Raw genomic sequence first — 22,456 nt, 5'->3', positions numbered from 1 at the left:
TGCATGGTTTCTCTCACCGTCAACATTGCCATACTGTCACTTTGGTGTCAGCATTAACATATAAACTTCGGGCAAATTCTTATTGATTAGTGGATTCTTTTTCACTATTTTCTTAGCCTGTGGCTTGCATGTGTATGACTGCGCTATGTGTATCTTTTGCTATTTCATTGTTGTTCATCTGCATATTTCTTCTCAGTAGTTAAATACAGGTGTCCTTATACATCTGAATTTCGCTAGATTTGTTTGCTTGCATTATTGAATTGTTTTTAAGCTCAGCATCCTTTTGTGATAATTTAATTGACAGACAAATATTTGGGCAATTTATCTCTCTAGGGCGTCTCTCAAATAGAACATCACTTGATTCTGATAGATAATAACACCCTGTTAGTCATAGGTCAACTTTTTGAACGTCTTTCAGCTTTTCTTGTGCTAAATCTGTTGCAATACTTTATAGCTTTTAAATTTGTTCTGCTTATTCTTACTTCTGTATATATATATATATATATATATATATATACACCCAGGCTTGAATTTCTGTTTTAAGTCTCCCTCATACCAGACATTGTCTGTTTTTCATTGTTCGACATTGCAGCAAGATTTGTTGTTTCTAATTCCCTCCTGTTGCGCGTGCATATTTTGTTTACCATTTGTGATTCATACCATTTTCTACAACTTACAAGATTTGTTCTAACTTTCTCCTGTTGTGCACCATTTGTGATTTATACAATTTTCTACAAGATTTGTTGTGTTTCTAACTCTTTTCTGTTGTGCGTGCATACATGTAATTTGTTTTACCATTTGATTCGTTCATTTTTCTACAAGATTGGTTGTGTTTGTAACTCTCTCCTGATGTGCATAATTCGTTTTACTATTTGTGATTTATACAATTTTCTATGTCACACATTGATTGTTGTTGTGTACACAAAAAATCTATCAGGTCTTGCCATTCCACCATCTTTATCATTTTTGACTCACATGCGAAGCAAAAGTGAGTCTATGTACTCACCCGAGTCGTCCGTCCGTCCGGCCGGCCATCCGGCCGGCCGTCCGGAAAACTTTAACGTTGGATATTTCTTGGACACTATTCAGTCTATCAGTACCAAATTTGGCAAGATGGTGTATGATGACAAGGCCCCAAAAAACATACATAGCATCTTGACCTTGCTTCAAGGTCAAGGTCGCAGGGGCCATAAATGTTGTCTAAAAAACAGCTATTTTTTTTACATTTTTCCCATTTTCTCTGAAGTTTTTGAGATTCAATACCTCACCTATATATGATATATAGGGCAAAGTAAGCCCCATCTTTTGATACCAGTTTGGTTTACCTTGCTTCAAGGTCAAGGTCACAGGAGCTCTTCAAAGTTGGATTGTATACATATTTTGAAGTGACCTTGACCCTGAACTATGGAAGATTGTACTACGTTGCAAGCCCCTGGAGCAATTTTTTTGATTAGTGCTTCTGTGAACAAGAAACACTTAACAAGCGGCTCTATCCCATCTCCCCCCTTTCCCCTATCCCATCTCCCCCTTTCCCTCGTCGCGATATAACCTTCGTGGTTGAAAACGACGTTAAACACCAAATAAAGAAAGAAAGAAAGAAAACTATGGAAGATAACTGTTTCAAACTTAAAAATTATGTGGGGCACATGTTATGCTTTCATCATGAGACACATTTGGTCACATATGATCAAGGTCAAGGTCACTTTGACCCTTATGAAATGTGACCAAAATAAGGTAGTGAACCACTAAAAGTGACCATATCTCATGGTAGAAAGGGCCAATAAGCACCATTGTACTTCCTATGTCTTGAATTAACAGCTTTGTGTTGCATGACCTTGCTTGACCTTGGGTCAAGGTCACATGTATTTTGGTAGGAAAAATGTGTAAAGCAGTTCTTAGTGTATGATGTCATTGCTAGGTTTAGTTATTTGTATTTATTTAGTTGTTTAGTAAAGGTCAAGGTCAAGCATGTGAGTCGTATGGGCTTTGCCCTTCTTGTTTCAAAATACATTCCTGTGGTTTCATTTGTACACGATTTGCCTTGAGAGAATTCCTAGTCCACTGTCAACTCCGGTCCATGTTAATTGCAATAACTTGGCTTCAGTGGAGTGAATATACTGCTACTTAAATGTTTGTAATTCTCATTTGGTCTGCTCTTCTTCTTACAGGGGCTCAAACTCCCACAGCTTTTACGTGTAAGCGTTTTTACCCCGCCATTTAGGCAGCCATACGCCGCTTTCGGGGGAAGCATGCTTGGTATTTTCGTGTTTCTATAACCAACCGAACTCTGACATGGATTACAGGATCTCTTCTGTGCGCACCTCCGGTCTTCTGCTTGAATACAATGTATGCACGAAGGGAGATAAGGCACGAGGAGGTCTAGTTGACCTAGGAAATTGGAAAAGTCTTCACCCATAACCCACTAGGGGCAGCCAGGATTCGAACTCACGAGACCGGCGTCTTATCCACGAAGCCATTGCGCCCATCTTTCGTTGTGACAAATATAGTTCTGTGTCATACCACCATTGTCGGAGCAATCAGGTGAGTTCTACTAATGAGCAGTGTTAGGCCATCTGGCTGTCCATAGGTTCATGTTTATGAAGCTACAGCTTTGAAACTTCACAGACTTGTAGAGTTTGGTGACCTCCAGACAGTATGAAAGTCTGGTTGACCCTTGTCAAATGTTTAGGTCACAGATCAGTTGTAAAATAAAGGACAATTATTATTTTCGCATACGTTTTTGAAGCTAGAGCTTTGAATCTTCACATATTTTAGGGGGTTTGGCGACCTGCAAACATGATCAAAGTTTGGTTGACCCTTGTCAAAATGTCAAGGTCACATTGCTGAACCCTAGCAAAGTAAAGGGGAGTGGATAGAGCTTAAATTCCTCTTCTTGTTTAAAAATCTTAAGTCCTTTGTACTGGAAACTTGCATTCTCCCAGTAAGGTCATATATAATAATTGTACTACGTTGCAAGCCCCTGGAGCAATTTTTTGATTAGTGCTTTTGTGAACAAGAAACAATTAACAAGTGGCTCTATCCCGTCTCCCCCCCCTTTCCCCGTCGCGATATAACCTTCGAGGAAGAAAGAAAAAGTTTAAAAATCAAACTGGCATCATAATTAGTCTTGTTTGCATTGTCTGGAAAATGCTTTTTTTTAGCTATTTTACTGGTCACTGCCACCCCCCCCCCCCCCCCCTGCACACACACACAGTTGAAAATATTATGAGTACTGTATATTGTTTATTACCACATGCATGCATATTTTAATGCGGATCAAAGCAAGGTTTTCAAATATTGGAATCAAAGATCTCATGTGAATCAAAGTTTACAATTTTAAATATCTGCTGATTCAGCATTAATGTCAGTATATACCTATATATATATATATATATATATATATATATATATATATATATATATATATAAATTATAATAATGGAAATAGATATTTGAATCTATTCTTTCTTACATCTTCACTTATATTTGCTGTGTAACCCAAAAGTAACTGATTTTTCTTGTTCTTTTGGTATGTACATGTACTGTTATATTGAGTACAATGTGTTCACTGTTTTTTTTCTCTATCCAAATACAGTGTATTTCAATACAGTACTTGTATCACAAAACAAAGTGTTGTCTGTTGTGTTACGTACTGAACCTTGTGTACTGAGCTGTACTGAACCTTGTGTAACGTGTGTCTGTCTGCACACACAAACACACTCCGTCTCTCTCTTGAACACGAAGGTATACTCTTTTCTCCCTCCCCCTCTCTCTCTCCCTTGAGCTAACACACATACACACTCTCTCTCTCTTGAACACACACACACACACACACACTGAGGGAGGTTGTCAAGTGACACATTGTATTCCATACAAAAACCAAAACTCACAATCAACACAGTTCGTATTTTATAGTAATGAGCTGCACCGAACCATGGCATGTGTATCAAATACATGTACCTGCATACACACACACACACACAGACACAATTCATGCAAACAGAAATAGACCCACTAACACACGCACACACACACACACACACTGACGCACCCACTAACACACACACATGCACACACACAATTCATGCAAACAGACACACACACACACACACACTGACACACCCACTAACACACACACATGCACACACACACAATTCATGCAAACAGACACACAAACACACACACACACACACTGACGCACCCACTAACATCCAATCACCAGTCATTGGACGGCCATACACTAAAGTGTATAGAGGCCCGTGTAACTGATTTGCTGTTATTCTTTGTTCGCTGTCTGACATTTACTGGCCTCCTTGCACCCTGCACACAATAGAGTTAATATTAATAATACCAATTAACTAAAATAATGCCTCCTATACAGAATCCTACATGATCCATATACACCTGCAGACAAACTAACCATTGATAACAATTAACTTAAATAATGCTCTGTCTGACTGCATCCCTTCAACCTTTCACCTTTCACCTTTCACCTTACAAATTAGCCCGCTCAACTGCTGCTTAATTCATACCCATGTTGTCTCCATGGTTTAGGAAGGACAGCTGGGACACCCACATCAGGAAATATTATCCAGGCTAAGTCAAAGATGAAACCAGCATGCATGGTTTGCATTTCTTCTGTCAGGCGCTATTTGGTCAGTGAAGAATGTGGGCATTCACTCTTTGTTCTGTTAACAGCATAGGTATTTACTATTTGATCAGTTAACAATGTGGACGTTCACTATTTGTTCAGTTAAACCACATAGTTATTCCCTATTTGATCAATTTAATAATGTAGGCATTCAGCTTTTAATCGCGAAAGCCTCAGAGTTAAACAGCAACCCCCATCAGAGTTAGCAGCCAACAGTCACAACACTGTTCACAATGTACGAAGATTCAAAACAACGACTACCTTGCAAGTTGAGCACCGCCCACCTGTTCCCACGCGGCCCTGGCTCTCTGGTCGAGGGACGTCAGAGTTTGCACAAAGTCCATCACCACAGGCACGCTCTCACGCTCAATGTGGCTTTCTGGTTTAAAAAACAAGAAGAGCAAACGCTCGATCGAGTCACTTTCGCAGTTCTGAATATTATATGAGGCATCAGATGGACAGGAAGAAATTGCTATTCACAACACAATGAGTCACGTTCACATAAAATTTGAGCCCGGTCACTTTTATAGTTTCCGAGAAAAGCCCAACGTTAAGTTGTGTGTTGCCGAACAGAAAAGGCTAGTTATCTCCCTTGTTTTTCTGATAACGTTCGTAAAAGGCTACAGATGTAAATACTTTGATGTAAAGAATAATCCTACAAAGTTTCAATCACATCCGATGAACTTTGTCAAAGATATAAAATGTCTAATTTTTCCTTTGACGCTGACCTGTGACCTTGAAAAAGGTCAAAGGTCAATGAAACCATCGTTAAAGTGTAGAGGTCATTGGAGGTCACGACTAAACAAAATATGAGCCCGATCGCTTTGATAGTTTCCGAGAAAAGTCCAACGTTAAGGTGGTGTCTACGGACGGCCGGCCGGCCGGCCGGCCGGACAGACTAACACTGACCGATTACATAGAGTCACTTTTTCTCAAGTGACTCAAAAAAATCGATTACATTTGTTTTTTCTTGTATCGTGACATACAATATATGACACATAGGGGATCCAAACTCAAGCGTAAAGCTTATATAAACGAATCCAAGGGGAAACTTAAAAGAATTAAACAAGATGGCGGACCAAATCAAAATTGTCTTAATTTGAGAATATTTATATAACAACAGAAAAGCAAGATACAGTATGGCTTTCTGCAGACACCAACATTTCACAGTCAATATCCATGGTTTCCTTCAGATACAACCAATTCCAGCCATATCAGAACGACTCCTTACAATAATTCAAATAGAAACACATCTTTCTTTATTTGGTGTTTAACGTCGTTTTCAACCACAAAGGTTATATCGCGACGGGGAAAGGGGGGGGAGATGGGATAGAGCCACTTGTTAATTGTTTCTTGTTCACAAAAGCACCAATCAAAAAATTGCTCCAGGGGCTTGCAACGTAGTACAATATATGACCTTACTGGGAGAATGCAAGTTTCCAGTACAAAGGACTTAACATTTCTTACATACTGCTTGACTAAAATCTTTACAAACATTGACTATATTCTATACAAGAAACACTTAACAAGGGTAAAAGGAGAAACAGAATCCGTTAGTCGCCTCTTACGACATGCTGGGGAGCATCGGGTAAATTCTTCCCCCTAACCCGCGGGGGGTAAATAGAAACACATCAATTTAACAAGGGCAAACCAGAGATTTACACACTAGGACCCGTGGTTGTAATTGATACATCAGATACTCCAACCAATTACCCAACCCTCGTTTACATGATTCCTGGCATATCATATTCAAAAGTGTATCGTAAAGTCTGTAGAGTAGATTTCTCTAATTTGTTCACACTTGTTTGAACACACTCTGAAAAGTTCTCAGGCAAAATATTAGCGAAATCTCTATCCAGGTCAATCGATGTCTTATGTCTAACTGGCTAAATTAATTGTTGGCGTCAAACGATGTATTACGTCGTTAAATGTGTCTAGATACCTTGCTGTCGCAGCAGTCTGATGACTGTGGAAATAAAGTCCCGTTGAAGAAACGAGTCCACCAGCTCTGGTACCTGCACCACCAGTGGCTTCAGGGCTAAAACAAAATAAAACCAAGAGTTCACACCCACATTGTAAGGAAGGCGAAACCATCATGAAAACTAACAAGCAGGATAAAATGACAAACATCGGAACCACCATTGTTATCCCCCACGTTTTAACTTGCCCCTTTTAATATGGACCTGACTTTCTCAGATGATCTGTTTAACGCATTGTCTCTCAGGTACGGATATATCCGTACCCACTCATATGGCTCTATCTGACCAGGTACGGAAATATCCGCTCAGACCGTTAGCTTCAGTCGCTTCCTGTAACGGCGATCTAACGCCTGCATTCCAGCGTGTTGATACAGTTACTACACAGTTACTACAATTCTGAGTGACCTGCAGCACAGCTGGTCTCGGCTAAAAAAAACTTGGTCAACGTAGCTGGGGTACAAAGTGTTAAGAGTCTGACAATTTCCCTCCATACCTCACTCTTGAGACCCAGTTTTCTCATATTTCTTTCTTTCTTTCTTTCTTTATTTGGTGTTTAATGTCGTTTTCAACCACGAAGGTTATATCGCGACGGGGAAAGGGGGGGAGATGGGATAGAGCCACTTGTCGATTGTTTCTTGTTCACAAAAGCACTAATCAAAAAATTGCTCCAGGGGCTTGCAACGTAGTACACTATATTACCTTACTGGGAGAATGTTTCCAGTACAAAGGGCTTAACATTTGTTTGTTTTGTTTGTTTGTTTGCTTAACGCCCAACCGACCACGAAGGGCCATATCAGGGCGGTGCTGCTTTGACATATAACGTGCGTCACACACAAGACAGAAGTCGCAGCACAGGCTTCATGTCTCACCCAGTCACATTATTCTGACACCGGACCAACCAGTCCTAGCACTAACCCCATAATGCCAGACGCCAGGCGGAGCAGCCACTAGATTGCCAATTTTAAAGTCTTAGGTATGAAAGGGCTTAACATTTCTTACATACTGCTTGACTAAAATCTTTACAAACATTGACTATATTCTATACAAGAAACACTTAACAAGGGTAAAAGGAGAAACAGAATCCGTTAGTCGCCTCTTACGACATGCTGGGGGGCATCGGGTAAATTCTTCCCCCTAACCCGCGGGGGGTAGGACCTACACTGAAGACATCGGACCCAAACTTCTTGAACATCAGGCCAGGATGTTTGCAGGAGCTGTGCTTTTTCAGGATCTGTTGGAGACGCTCCTGATGGTGCCTGACACACGAAGGTGACGGCGCTTTGGAGGAACCGCACTTCACTCTCTTCTTTCTTGTCTGTAATCAACATACAAAAGTTTCATTTCCTTCCCTTCTTTCTTATCTGAAATTTACATATGAAAGTTTCATTTCCTTCCCTTCTTTCTTATCTGAAATCAACATACAAAAGTTTCAGTATACCTCACTTCACTCCCTTCTTTCTTATCTGAAATCAACATATGAAAGTTTCCGTATGTATGTCTAAGTGAGCTTTCCTGAACTCACTCCCTGGCATGTGAGCCATGCAAGGAAAATGGGAATGTAATTGACGATGCTTGGACACAACTCTGTCAAGCTCTTATAGGCTGTAGAAGCGTTGCTTTTCCTTGCTTTTCCATACAGACACCGAGTGACATTTTAGGCCAATCACTAGCGATTGTACCCTTGTCAGAGCATTGATTTTTTCTTTAAAGCAAAGTAGTACCTGATACATATTGTGGCCGTCAAGGGGTTAATGAAAAAATTATGCTGAGGCTCACTCATGTGCTCCGTACGCACAGCAATTAATGAAATCACAGCAAAAACTGTAGTGGAACACAAATCTCTGGAGTTTCCAGTTTCAGTCTGCCAACAGTTCTGCCTTCACTTCAAGAGGGAGCTTACTGCCAATGGTATTTTTTGTTTGTTTGTTCGTTCATGGGCTGAAACTCCCACGGCTTTTACGTGTATGACCGTTTTTACCCCGCCATTTAGGCAGCCATACGCCGCTTTCGGAGGAAGCATGCTGGGTATTTTCGTGTTTCTATAACCCACCGAACTCTGACATGAATTACAGGATCTTTTTCGTGCGCACTTGGTCTTGTGCTTGCGTGTACACACGGGGGTGTTCGGACACCGAGGAGAGTCTGCACACAAAGTTGACTCTGAGAAATAAATCTCTCGCCGAACGTGGGGACGAACTCACGCTGACAGCGGCCAACTGGATACAAATCCAGTGCGCTACCGACTGAGCTACATCCCCGCCCTGCCAATGGTATGCAAGTGATTGTTCAAATTGCAGCTAACTAACACTTTTAAGCCCCCTAAAATCTGAGAAAATCCAGTCTTAAAGTGGAGGAAGTCTTATTCTTAAAATGGAGGTCACTTTACACAGGTTATGAACAAGAAATCTGAAAATTCAAGGTCTTAATAAAGAAGAAGTCATAAATGGGGGAGGGGGGGGTCTTAAAAGGGAGGTTCCACTGTACTGTTTTTTTAAATATCTTTTAAGACCGAACTCAACATACCTGAACCCCCACGACAGACTTTCACTCGCATCAAGGCCAAACCAGCACCAGTCAAAAACGCCCTGTAGGCATACAGCTTGTCACCTGTACAAAGAAACGGCTTCTGTCATGGGTTGGCTGCAAGCTTAGCCTTTCCTTATTACAACTATGCTATACTCTGTTTTTTTCACAATCTGTAAAACTTGATACAAGATAAAACTGAGACAGACAGATGGACAGAATATTGAACATAAGATAAAGAGTTTTGGCATGAACCTATTATTAGATTTGTATTAAAAAATAAATAAATAACACACAAAAACAAACGCAAAAGTGCAAATACAGAGAGAGAGAGAGAGAGAGAGAGAGAGAGAGAGAGAGAGAGAGAGAGAGAGAGAGAGAGAGAGAGAGAGAGAGAGAGGGGGGGGGAGAGAGAGTAAGAAAGAGAGATATTTTGCTCAAGTGCAAATATTTTATTTTTGTCAAGCTCAGATCTAGGACAGTGTACTCATAGTGAAAAGGTCAGATCTCCGACACTGCAATCCCTACACGGAATGAGAATCAGAAATGAGTAACAGGACTTACAAGAAAGAGCAAAATGTTGCATTGACTTACTTGACTTATTCCTGTAGACTCCCTGTGGAGCATAGGGCCGCAACAAAAATGTTGCATGCTTGTGATGATTTGTTTGAGTGTAGCAATTCTGAGCTTGGCGTCACAGCGTTGCAATTTGTCTTAAAACCTAGCATGCTATGCTGAAAGCATAACAGTTGGCAGCCCTGTAGGACAGTGTACTCACGGCGAAGAGGTGAGAGCTAGGAATAGAATACTCACCCAGTGTGGGAACAGTGGTGACAGCCAGTTCAAGCAGCGACATGCAGTGCTCCGTCATCACATCATTCTCTTCCACCCCCAGCAGCTCCATCAGCACCTCCAGTGTCTGACATACTTCACCCAACTGGCAACAACACAAAGAAAACAACAAGAAAAAGAATGAAAGACAAGAGGACACATGAGGCTCCATGCCAGAACGGCACAGAGTGTAGATCTTGTGGACCGAGTATGATATGTCCATGAAAGCGTAGCAGGCCTGAAAGTGGTGAGTATTTTACTCGCCATGGCGAGTAGAAACATGTAACTGGTGAGTAGAAATGTTCATCTACTCGCCAAATGCGAGTAAAGTTGCTGAAACAAATCGTTGGTTTGGCTAGTAAAGTTTGCTCTCTGGCTAGTAAATTTTCAGAATCACTGGCCAAAGACGAGTACACAATTTGTTGGACTTTCAGGGCTGCATAGAACTGTTTGGTTCTGAGGATTCATAATGTTCAACCCCGACTAAAAGAAACGTGATCAGCTTGTACAGAAATACAGGGTGGGCCATAAAAAGTGTCCACATTCAATTTGTTAATATTTTTCCTGTAAAGTGATATTTTCTTTTCTGTTTCAGATAGAATTTGAGACAAGCATCTTAGAATTCTTTTAAAGCCTGAATGGATCGCATTCCAGTAGAGGAAAGGACCAAAATCGTTGAACTTTACTTTGCTACCAATTCTGTGGTTCTCGCCCAGCGCGCTTTTCGGAGAGAGTTCCCTGGCACACACTGTCCATGTGCGAGAACTGTGAAGCGCCTCGTGGATAAATTCAGGGTTATGTCCTTTATTGTTATCTGCGAGACTACCAGTGTTCCTGAATTTATCCACGAGGCGCTTCACAGTTCTCGCACATGGACAGTGTGTGCCAGGGAACTCTCTCCGAAAAGCGCGCTGGGCGAGAACCACAGAATTGGTAGCAAAGTAAAGTTCAACGATTTTGGTCCTTTCCTCTACTGGAATGCGATCCATTCAGGCTTTAAAAGAATTCTAAGATGCTTGTCTCAAATTCTATCTGAAACAGAAAAGAAAATATCACTTTACAGGAAAAATATTAACAAATTAAATGTGGACACTTTTTATGGCCCATCCTGTACACCACTTAACAGTTCCGTGGGCATTCTGACTTTGCACATGCACAGTGTTTTTTTGTGCAAACACACAATCTTTCCAGCTCCCCAGTGCAAGAGCGTAATTTCTCTCCAAAAGGTTCAGCTTTGGAGCAAAAAAGCACTGAAAGCGTTTTTTGAGTGTTAGGAAAAAGAATTTGGAAGGTTCACACAGTGACACAAGGAAGTTGCAGCCAGGTAAGTTCCATTTTCGAAAGATGGTAGCTTCTATTTCCACAACCGATCATCCAACAGTGATATGCCATTGTTAGCCAATAATCACTGGGTTTAAATCAACAACACAACAAAATCATGTCAAGTTTATAACTATGAGATGCATTAGTCACACAATATGCGAAGACAGATAGAGCTAAAAAAAAAAGGACACAGCCAATGCGAGGCGTCTCTGCGGTCACATGAAGTTTCTTCTTCGTTCCATGTAAGCGTCGGAATTGTAAAGTGGTGTACTGATTTACTGTGATTACAAGAATACAAGAAAGACCGAAAAACAGAATCACACCCTTGATGTAAAAGTAAAAGTAAACAGCCAGACAGCCAGAAGGGTAGCCAGATACACACCTGTTCCTGTAAAGTGTAGCCGTCACTGGTCAACAAAGAGGAATGTTTCTGCAGCACTGACTGGACAAGCGGCTCATAGCCACACAGCGACACAAACACCTGTCGCGTTTCATCGTCTTCAATAGCAAGGTGGTACACTGGTAGCAGCCACCTGAACATTGTATACAAGAAAGATTGTTCAAACAGGAGATTGGCTTCACAACACAAACCACAATCCACTATTGTTCTATTGTTACATCAAACCAGAAGTATACTATCATTAGAAGTGGTCAACGACCATTACCTGCAGTCGACAATTGGTGATACAATCGCCCATTGGCCTTTTCACAAGCTGATGTTACTAAAAATAGAATGGGCAATTCTAGGAAATTATTTACTGGAAGTGCTCGATAGTTATGCAACTCTGTGATTAATTCGATCTTCAATACATTGCAAACAAAAATTTAGAATGAAGCAAAAAGGAGAAAAAAAAGAACGACATATAAAGAAAAAATACAAGACTGGTTTCACGAGAAGTAGAAGTAAAAAACAATAAACCAATCAAATTGACAACGAACCTGATGACTTGAAGAGAGTGCATGGCAGGAAGCCCAGGCTGTGACAAGCGATGTGTCAGCATCAGCAAACCGTCCAGGGAGGTGGCTAATACATCTTCTTCCGTCATGGTGGGTAGCTCATCTTCGTCCCTCACAACTTCCCCACTGGTATCTTCCACCTCCATGGCGCTACCCAACCCCATCGTTCCACTCTGCCCAGAAACACTGCCGCGAGCTCTTGCGTGAGTGTCTGCACTGTTCTGTGTGACAGGCGTGGAATTAGAGGTGTGGGTATTGGCTCCACCCCTATCTTCACTGCTGGCCACAGTTTGGTCTTTTTCTGAGCTGCACGCGTCTTTGTGGTCCTGATTGGACGATGACGCTGTTGGTGTGTTTTCTCCACCATCAGACACTGTTGTATCCATCTGGCTGGCTGAGTTCCCTCTGATGTTTTTTGCGGAATCACTGCTAGATACACCACTCAAGTGTGCAGAAGAACCCGCAGCTGTGCTAGTTGCTGAGCTGTTGACTGGCCGAGCTGTAGCTTTTTCCGAGCCCCGTGTTTTGCCAGCGTGCGACTGATCCCCATCTTCGGCTGGCACGCACTGCTCAAGCTGATTCACCTCCATTTTACTGACAAAGAAAGTGATATCCATTTTTATTACACAAGCACACACAAACACATCACAATCACACCACACAAACAGATCACACACACACACACATGCTCACACCACACACACACACAACATAAATAGTACAACTCACTCACCCCCCCCCCACACAAACACACACACACCCCACACACACACACACACCCCACACACACACACATTCAAATACAACAGCAACCCCCCCTCTCTCCCCTCACAAACACAGAGCAATGACTGACCAGAGTAAGACCAAGAGCGGCAGAACATGAGCCACGCTGGCCTTGACCTCCGTGAAGGCCTGGGCAGTGACGCCCGCCACAAAGCCAACGGATGACACCACCACTGGATGTAGGAGCGGCTGGAAAGGCACAGAATAAAATGAAAAATTAAATTAAAGCTTCTTCTTGCCACAGAATACATGTCTGGACACATGTATATATACATGTATACATACATTCATAAATATATACACATGTAAAAAATACAGCCACACAGTGACAGGTACACAAACATTCAAGACATGATTAGTGCTTTGTTTTGTAAAGCGTCATGACACTTCTGTTTGGAGGTGAGAAGCGCTATAGAAGAACATTTGGGGCCATTTCTGCGTTAACAGTCTCTGTGGTCAAAACCATTAACAGTTATTGTAATTCAATCAAGTTGGCGTTTTAATGAAACAGATCCTGTGATTGGTCAGAATGCCCCAACTCATTAAAAATTACCGGTCATTAATTGTCGATAACCACTCGCTAAAAAAGCCATTAACCACCTGCTGGCGAGGCGCATTGATACAATCTCAACTAGTCTCGGTTAGCTTTGAGGGTCATTTTACAAGTAGGAAATATGAAAGCCAACGAAATACCGAGACCATAAGATATGCGAAGTGATGACGTCGAAAACGTGACGTAAGTTGATGCATGAATTCTTCCGGACTACGTCAGTCAATTCCAAAGATCGTTTTTGTGATGAAAAGAATTTGTTTTAGAGTTTGCTGTCCAGAAACCCATCAAAAAGAAGGGAAAATGTATGTGAAAGAAAACAAAACAGGAGCAGAGTGATAAGCTAGGAATACAGAGACATATTTCTTGGGACTTGACCCTTGCAGGTAGGTGGACTGAAAGTAGTGTGTGAACAGAACAGAACCAATTCTGTCTGTTTACCATCGCATGAAAGCAGAAAAGAGATCGTCGTCAGATTGAATTACAATAACATTAACATGCTTCCATTTGAAACTTCTCGGTCTTCATCGTGGATTGACGCCCTCCCAAAATCGAATTGAAGCCCTCCGTCGCTTTGCTCCGTCGGGCTTCAACTAGCTTTGGTCGGGCGTCAATCCACGATGACGACCTTGAAGTTTCAAATGGAAGCATGTTAATGTGTAATTAATATGCATCCCAAGACTTTCCACAATTTACATCTGTTTTATAATGTGACATCACTGATACTATCTTGAACTTCTAGAAACTCAGGATGAAGTGAGCTCAATAAAATTTGTATACATTTTGCTCCAACTTTGACCCTGCATTACTCCAATCAGAGGCTTCTGTCAACAGTGTCCAAAGTCACAGAAATGACCACACATTTTCATTATCATTATTACTAAACTCACCAAGGCCAGTTCCCCCTTATCAACTTGCTGCAGGAGGTAAAAGACGCCATTACAGGCGTGCAGCAATGCATCATGGGCCTGGCTGAAGGCACTGGCGTCCAGGGGAAGGTCATGGTCATCATCATTTCCACACAGAAAGGTCAACATGACCTCCAGGGCATGGTAGTGAGAGACCAGGCTGCTGGCAGCCTTATGCATCTGTGGAATAAATCATCTGTCATCTAATCTGTAAGTGATGAACAAAGTACATGTACAACACTTTCTGGATCTGCGAAATAAATTATCTTGCATCCCATCTCTTAGACTAAGCCATCAACAAAGTATGACAACTTCTGGATCTGTCAAATCAATCATCTGTCATTCGATCTGTAAGTGATGAAAAAAGAATGACAACTTCTGGATCTGTCCCACAAAATCTTCTGGCATCCCATCTGTAAGTGCATGAACAAAGTATGAGGCTTTCCCCCCTCGAAAGTGAAAATCTCTGTGTATACTTCATTAGTTGAATCATGCACACACACGCACACATGCATACACACACACGAATGCATGCACACACACACACATGATGAAAACACACACACACACACATATACACATGAATGAAATAACAAGAAGGGCAAAACCCATACGACTCACATGCTTGACCTTGACCTTAACATGACCTTGACCTTCAGGGTCAAGGTCAAATAACTAAACCTAGCAATGACATCATACACTAAGAACTGCTTTACACATTTTTCCTACCAAAATACATGTGACCTTGACCCAAGGTCATCCAAGGTCATGCAACACAAAGCTGTTAATTCAAGACATAGGAAGTACAATGGTGCTTATTGGCTCTTTCTACCATGAGATATGGTCACTTTTAGTGGTTCACTACCTTATTTTGGTCACATTTCATAAGGGTCAAAGTGACCTTGACCTTGATCATATGTGACCAAATGTGTCTCATGATGAAAGCATAACATGTGCCCCACATAATTTTTAAGTTTGAAACAGTTATCTTCCATAGTTCAGGGTCAAGGTCACTTCAAAATATGTATACAATCCAACTTTGAAGAGCTCCTGTGACCTTGACCTTGAAGCAAGGTAAACCAAACTGGTATCAAAAGATGGGGCTTACTTTGCCCTATATATCATATATAGGTGAGGTATTGAATCTCAAAAACTTCAGAGAAAATGTAAAAAATAGCTGTTTTTTAGACAACATTTATGGCCCCTGCGACCTTGACCTTGAAGCAAGGTCAAGATGCTATGTATGTTTTTTGGGGACTTGTCATCATACACCATCTTGCCAAATTTGGTACTGATAGACTGAATAGTGTCCAAGAAATATCCAACGTTAAAGTTTTCCGGACGGACGGGGGGGACGGACGGACGACTCGGGTGAGTACATAGACTCACTTTTGCTTCGCATGTGAGTCAAAAAACCACACACACATGAATGCATGCACCCACACCCATGAACGCATGCACACACACACAAAGTTGTTCCACTCACTTGCTCAGCAGTGGAGTTTTCTGTGGCCATGCGGACCTCCACACACGTGAGGTGCAGAAGAAGTTGGAAGAGTTTACTGTCCGGAACCATAGGGGGCAGCACACACTCCACCCCCAGAGAAACGACCAGGCTGTTCACCAGCACCAACACACACTGACGCTGGGCAACACCTGATGATCAATGCATTATACGGTCAAATAAATTCTACAACTGCACATTGTTTTCCTGCCCCCACCATCCCCTACGCACCCAACAAGATCCCTGACCAAGCACAAAGTCTTCATAAAACAAAACTCCACCAAAAGCATGCGCAGATATTTTTTTCTACTTCTTCAATTTTTACTTTATTCATTTCTTAATTCTAACTTTGCCTCCTGATCAACTCCCCACCCTCACTCCCCATCCCATCGCCTTTGCCTCAAACCCACTCCCCCACCCCCCCCCCCCCCCCCTTGCCTCTCCTCACCCCACCCTCACTCCCCATTTAGACCCTGTAAGTTTAGACAGAGTTTAAACACTGAGAATACAGTCTACTATAGCAATCATCTTCTTTTGCAATTACCACCACCCTTACTCCCCCCTACCAACACCCTGTAAGTTTAGACAGAGTTCAAAGACTGTGAATGCAGTCTGCTATGAGCAATCATCTTCAGTTGCACTGACCCAGTCGAGACTGAAGCATGGACGACAACTTTTCCATCAGTGGCTGAAGGGACTTAGACAGAGTCTTTGACTGTCAACATAAATAAAGACAAAACTCTGTATATATACATAATTTATATTCTTTGTGTCTATAATTAAATGCTCAATAAACTTAAGCTTTATTTATTTATTTTGTTCTTGATTTTATTTTTTAACGTTAGCAGTCTATTAGTTTTGGATTTCTGAAATGTTTGCAACAGTTCATGTGCACTATTAGTACAGAAAAGTTAACAGTTCATGAGCACTATTAGTACAGAAAAGTTAACAGTTCATGAGCACTATTAGTACAGAAAAGTTAACAGTTCATGAGCACTATAAGTACAGGAAAGATCCAACATATAGGCAATCACTTGAGTATCTATTACTTAAAATATCAAATAAATGCATAAGAATTTTTTTTTAAATCAAGAAAACACCTAAACGGCAGTGGAGACACAGGACAAGATAAAGTATACAGACGCACCTAAACCCCACCCACTTACACCAAACACTTACCTGTGGTGCAGTATTCATGATGAACGTCAGAAGTTCACACACACCAAACATAGTCCCATCCTGACAATAAGAGAGAAAATAACATGTCACTGCCAACGGCTTCTGTCGGTTGGCGAGGGAGGTGGATGAGATAAGTCAAAGTCAAAGTCAAATTTTATTTTCAGGGAACCCCATGGGGGTACATGAAAAGGAAACAAATTAATAAATACAAAAATACAAGAACAATAAAGAGAGGAATGCAGGTTATTCCATCAATACATACACACAAACCCGCTCCGTTGTAAAAATAAAATATCAAATAACTTGTTTTACAATGTGGAAATCAAATCTCCAAAATAATCGTTCTCGTTGTAAATGGCGTAACATTAAGTGTGGATAAAAAATAAAAAATAAAAAAACTACAATCTGCTGTGTAAATCATTATTTTTTTCTTGTTTTGTGCTGTGTTTGGTTTTTTTCCCTATCAACACCCGTTTAAAATTCTTTTGAAATATCCTTTATCAAGTGAATTAAATTTAACAATACTTTTTTATTTGTTGTTGAAAATAAAAGTTGAAATTTTATTACATTTGGATTTTTTCTATACTTGAGTGGGATACATTTTTTTTCTTAATTCGTTAAAGAAACTGCAGTTAAACACACAATGATATGATGACACAGAAATAAAGTATGCCACGCAAGTACAATTTTTTTATTTTTATTAAATTAAAAAAATAACATGTCACATCATTAAAACTAAACATAACAACCACAATAAAAGAGAAAATAACATGACACGTAAAAAACAATCATACAACATTAATAACAGAGAGAAAATAACATAACTTTTAAGACTCCCTCCTTTTGTGAGACCTCATTTCCTCAGATTCTTTTGACGTCTTAAAAGCTTGTTCCACTGTATCAAGATGACTATTCTTCATCAATGCTGCTGAGAGAGAAGGAGAGAAAGAAAGGAGAGAAACTCACACACACATACACTGACATATACATTGACACACACAAAATCACATGTTCAACAGGACAAGTAAAAGTTGATGTCTCACATTGCTGTTAGTGATGTACTTGGCAAGAAAGGCAAAGAGATCCCGGTAGGCAGGTACAACCCCCTTCCACAGCGCAGCTCCAAACTGCCGAATCAGCAGAATCAATATCCCCATCGGTCTCATCATCCCTTCCTCTGAAACACAAGCAAAACATGATGACTGACAACTTTGCCAGTACCTCGGACACAACAAGACCTCTTATTTTCTGACTATTTCCTGATGGTGTCGCTTAACTTACCTCCATCTTTGTTAAGACCCTCTACTATAAGACTCCCTCTCTGTTAAGACCCTCTACTATAAGACTCCCTCTCTGTTAAGACCCTCTACTATAAGACTCCCTCTCTGTCAAGACCCTCTACTATAAGACTCCCTCTCTGTCAAGACCCTCTACTATAAGACTCCCTTCTCTGTCAAGACCCTCTACTATAAGACTCCCTCTCTGTTAAGACCCTCTACTATAAGACTCCCTCTCTGTTAAGACCCTCTACTATAAGACTCCCTTCTCTGTCAAGACCCTCTACTATAAGACTCCCTTCTCTGTCAAGACCCTCTACTATAGGACTCCCTCTCTGTCAAGACCCTCTACTATAAGACTCCCTCTCTGTTAAGACCCTCTACTATAAGACTCCCTCTCTGTCAAGACCCTCTACTATAAGACTCCCTTCTCTGTCAAGACCCTCTACTATAAGACTCCCTTCTCTGTCAAGACCCTCTACTATAAGACTCCCTCTCTGTTAAGACCCTCTACTATAAGACTCCCTCTCTGTTAAGACCCTCTACTATAAGACTCCCTTCTCTGTCAAGACCCTCTACTATAAGACTCCCTCTCTGTTAAGACCCTCTACTATAAGACTCCCTCTCTGTTAAGACCCTCTACTATAAGACTCCCTCTCTGTTAAGACCCTCTACTATAAGACTCCCTCTCTGTTAAGACCCTCTACTATAAGACTCCCTCTCTGTTAAGACCCTCTACTATAAGACTCCCTCTCTGTTAAGACCCTCTACTATAAGACTCCCTCGACTATAAGACCTTTTTTCTGTGGTTTTTCTCAGGGTGTCACTAAGTTTACCTCTATCTTTCAGGCATGGAAATTGAAAAAAGTTAAGAAGGCTGAAAATGTGTAAGTATTCTCAAAGTCGACGGCGCAAAGCTCGTAGCCTTACTAGTGGGGTCCGGGGGCATGCCCCCCCCCCCCCCCCCCCCCCCGGAAAAACTGTTCTCCAAAGAACCCAAATTGTGCAATTTGGTGTCATCTGAGCTCCAAGTTTGCCATTAAATTCAGTTTTCAGAACCATTTGTGCTTTCCCCATTTATTTTTTCGGCGGACACTCTAGATTTTTCGGCGGAACACAAAAACAATTTCTGGGAAAATTTCCCATGCCTGAATTCTTTACAGACCTACATTTCTCACATTTCATTTTAAGAGGTCTTAATTAAAACAGAGGTACTAGCGCATCAGCGTATCAAGAAAGGAAAGTTTGATTCTGATTTCCCACAGACCCACCTTCAGGCTGAGAGATGAGGACTTGAACCAGAGTGGTCACACAGCCACAGTCCAACAACAACTGACCGCCGGGACGGGTGCACGCCACTCTGGCAACAAGGCGGTAAACATCTTGCTGAATCTCTCCGAGCGACTCTCTCTCATCTGCTGGCTCTTTCCTACGTAAACAAAGAATTATACACTTACATGTCTTGCAGAATTTCACACAAGGTCTTTTTTTCTTCTGCTGGTTCTTTCCTGGCGTAATGAACACAGAATAATACACTTTACATCTCATCGAATCACACTGCAACTCTTTTTCTTCTGCTGGTTCTTTCCTGGTGTAAACACAGAATTATACATTTTACATTTCCCTGAATCTCACATAGCGACTTTTTCTTCGTTACACACTTTACATTCCATTCCTCGTATCTAAAGACAACACAATTACATGAAAAATGATGACAACCTACATGCAGACTAATGCAAATTAACTGAGCCTCAAAGAATAATCCACAGAAGGAAGGCTAAAAAGTGTCAGTACCACCGCTAACCGCTGTAAAAGAGACAACATTGACATTAGCAGAAAAAGGTCACCCAAGCATGTACAAGGGAACCCCCTTTTAAGACAAAATTGTGTAAGACTCCCTCCCTTTTATTAGTTGTAAGACCCTGTATTGTCTGATTTTCTGTTCATAAACTCTATAAATGTACCCCCATGTTGATTTCCTCGATTTACTCAGATTTTTTTGACATCTTCAAAGGCTGTATCAATATATGACTATTCTTCTTCAATGATGCTGAGAAAGAGAGAGAGAGAAAGAACAGAGAGAAACTCACACACACACACACACACACACACACACACACACTCACTCTCACTCTCACTCACACTCACACTCACTCACTCACTCACTCACTCACACACACACACACACACACACACACACACTCACTCACTCACTCACACACACACACACACACACACACTCACTCACTCACACACACACACAGACACACACACACACAGACACACACACTCACTCACACACACACACTCTCACTCACTCACTCACTCACACACACACACACTCACTCACTCACTCACACACACACATAGACACACACAGACTCACACACACACACTCACACACACATTCACACACACACTGATGTTTGAATGTCTTATAAGGGGGTTCCACTGTACTGCATAAAGATATGTTTACCTGATGTCAGCCTTGATTATGCTCCACAGGCGAGGCACAACCTTTTTCATGTCAGGGAGGCATGCCTGCAACACGTTGAGTCACATGTGAACAGAATGAAAAAACAAGAAAGGTCAAGTTGTTGGAACGTCGTTATTGAGAAAAATACGTTAAAATCACAAATATATCGACCCAACGGTCTTTTAAGTGAACAGACAAACAATTAATCACACAAAAATTAGTTGATGGAATCAGTTTTCGCCCACTCGCCAGGAATTTGGGAACGTTGGCAGTCTCTTTGTTTTTGGATTTATTCACATGTAAACAGGTTAGTGCATAATTTAAAGTTTCAAAAGTAAACTTTGATTTAGTTAATATACTTACCAACTCACATAGATAGCAATAACTTCATTTTGTTGCTAAGGTATTGAAGCACTCATCCGTGGTAACACAGAAGGTAACTCTTAAAAACAAACTCTACACCATATAAGGCATGGTCCATGGTAGTTACCTCCCCCACCGGCGTCTGTTGCAATAATCCAAAGGTGCTCCCGAAAGCGATTTTTTGGATATTTTTTTAATGGTCTACAATTTTTTTTCTTCTTTGTAGAGGTGGTGGAAGTTTTGAGTGCCTTCAAAAAGACAGGCATTTTTAGATACCCCTACATGTTTAAACCATGCAAAACTAACTTTCAAGTGTCAAGAATGTACTTTAATGAATGTTCATGTTGTTGTCTATTCATTTTTGTACAAAAAAATATGTATTATACTAAGATAGATAGGACATATTTCTTTCTGAATTAATTTAAAAATCAAAGACACGTTTTTGGTACATTTTTGAAAAACGCCCGGATATGAACAAGAGCCTTTGTTTTGGTGATCTAAACGGAACAGTGCGAGTCAGAAAAGCTTTCAAAACTCGAAATGGTCCATTGGTTAATTATGGCTCTAACGGAGCCGAAATATTGCTCAGCGGTTTGAATTGTATTATCTGAGCTGGTTTATCCGGTTTCTGCTTATTTGCGAGAAAATGTGAACGAAACCTAAGCGCCATAGATCCGTAGTTCTCCAAAGAGATGTCTATAGCCAAAACCAGACAGACAATGCACTTACTCCCACTTCTAGAAGAAGCTAGTAGAGTAAGCATGACCACTTTCCGTGTTAGATTAGCAAGGCTAGTTTTTGTAACTCCTCAAAGAATCCGATCTCAAATACTCCAAAACTAGGAGCAAATCCCAAGTCGGGACGGGAGATTTGTTTTCAGCAAACCGAAGGGAGGCTCCCTAAATCACGCTGGCGATAACGCCCCCAAGTGAAATAGTGTGACCTAGCTGTTTCAGTGTAACTGATATCGCGTATCGTCTTACTTCAAAGAAGTAGGGGAAAATTCCATGGCCGGAAAGCCAGGATAGGTGGTTCGCCACCTGCATTGAACGGGAAGAAGTGGAGTTCTTTCCGTTAACATTACGCCATTTGGTCCAAGCCAGCCAATGTGACGTGTAAATCGAAGACGTTGAACCCCTATGGGATCTCTGG

At 41.1% G+C, this 22,456-nt stretch overlaps 1 protein-coding gene across 2 annotated transcripts in view; it reads right to left on the bottom strand.

Annotated features, from left to right (window-relative positions):
- Positions 1-3,837: 3,837 nt before the first annotated feature.
- Positions 3,838-22,456, bottom strand: part of LOC138968686 (neurochondrin-like) — a 34,473-nt gene continuing 15,854 nt past the window's right edge. The window contains exons 4-19 of one of the 2 annotated variants that reach the window (XM_070341288.1): positions 20,942-21,006; positions 19,737-19,894; positions 18,232-18,365; positions 17,189-17,248; positions 16,655-16,724; positions 15,992-16,161; positions 14,488-14,685; positions 13,118-13,236; positions 12,247-12,858; positions 11,690-11,840; positions 9,967-10,090; positions 9,154-9,237; positions 7,790-7,945; positions 6,594-6,689; positions 4,913-5,030; positions 3,838-4,320 (exon numbers count right to left, since the gene is read on the bottom strand). In XM_070341288.1, coding sequence (XP_070197389.1) covers positions 4,302-4,320; positions 4,913-5,030; positions 6,594-6,689; positions 7,790-7,945; positions 9,154-9,237; positions 9,967-10,090; positions 11,690-11,840; positions 12,247-12,858; positions 13,118-13,236; positions 14,488-14,685; positions 15,992-16,161; positions 16,655-16,724; positions 17,189-17,248; positions 18,232-18,365; positions 19,737-19,894; positions 20,942-21,006 — 2,334 coding nt within the window. In that variant the 3' untranslated portion in view covers positions 3,838-4,301. The remainder of the gene's footprint in view (positions 4,321-4,912; positions 5,031-6,593; positions 6,690-7,789; positions 7,946-9,153; positions 9,238-9,966; positions 10,091-11,689; positions 11,841-12,246; positions 12,859-13,117; positions 13,237-14,487; positions 14,686-15,991; positions 16,162-16,654; positions 16,725-17,188; positions 17,249-18,231; positions 18,366-19,736; positions 19,895-20,941; positions 21,007-22,456) is intronic. The other variant, XM_070341289.1, reaches the window with a different exon arrangement.

Source organism: Littorina saxatilis, linkage group LG6 (assembly GCF_037325665.1).
Source record: "Littorina saxatilis isolate snail1 linkage group LG6, US_GU_Lsax_2.0, whole genome shotgun sequence".
Classification (NCBI taxonomy): domain Eukaryota; kingdom Metazoa; phylum Mollusca; class Gastropoda; order Littorinimorpha; family Littorinidae; genus Littorina; species Littorina saxatilis.
This window is presented reverse-complemented; position numbering and strand designations above follow the sequence as displayed.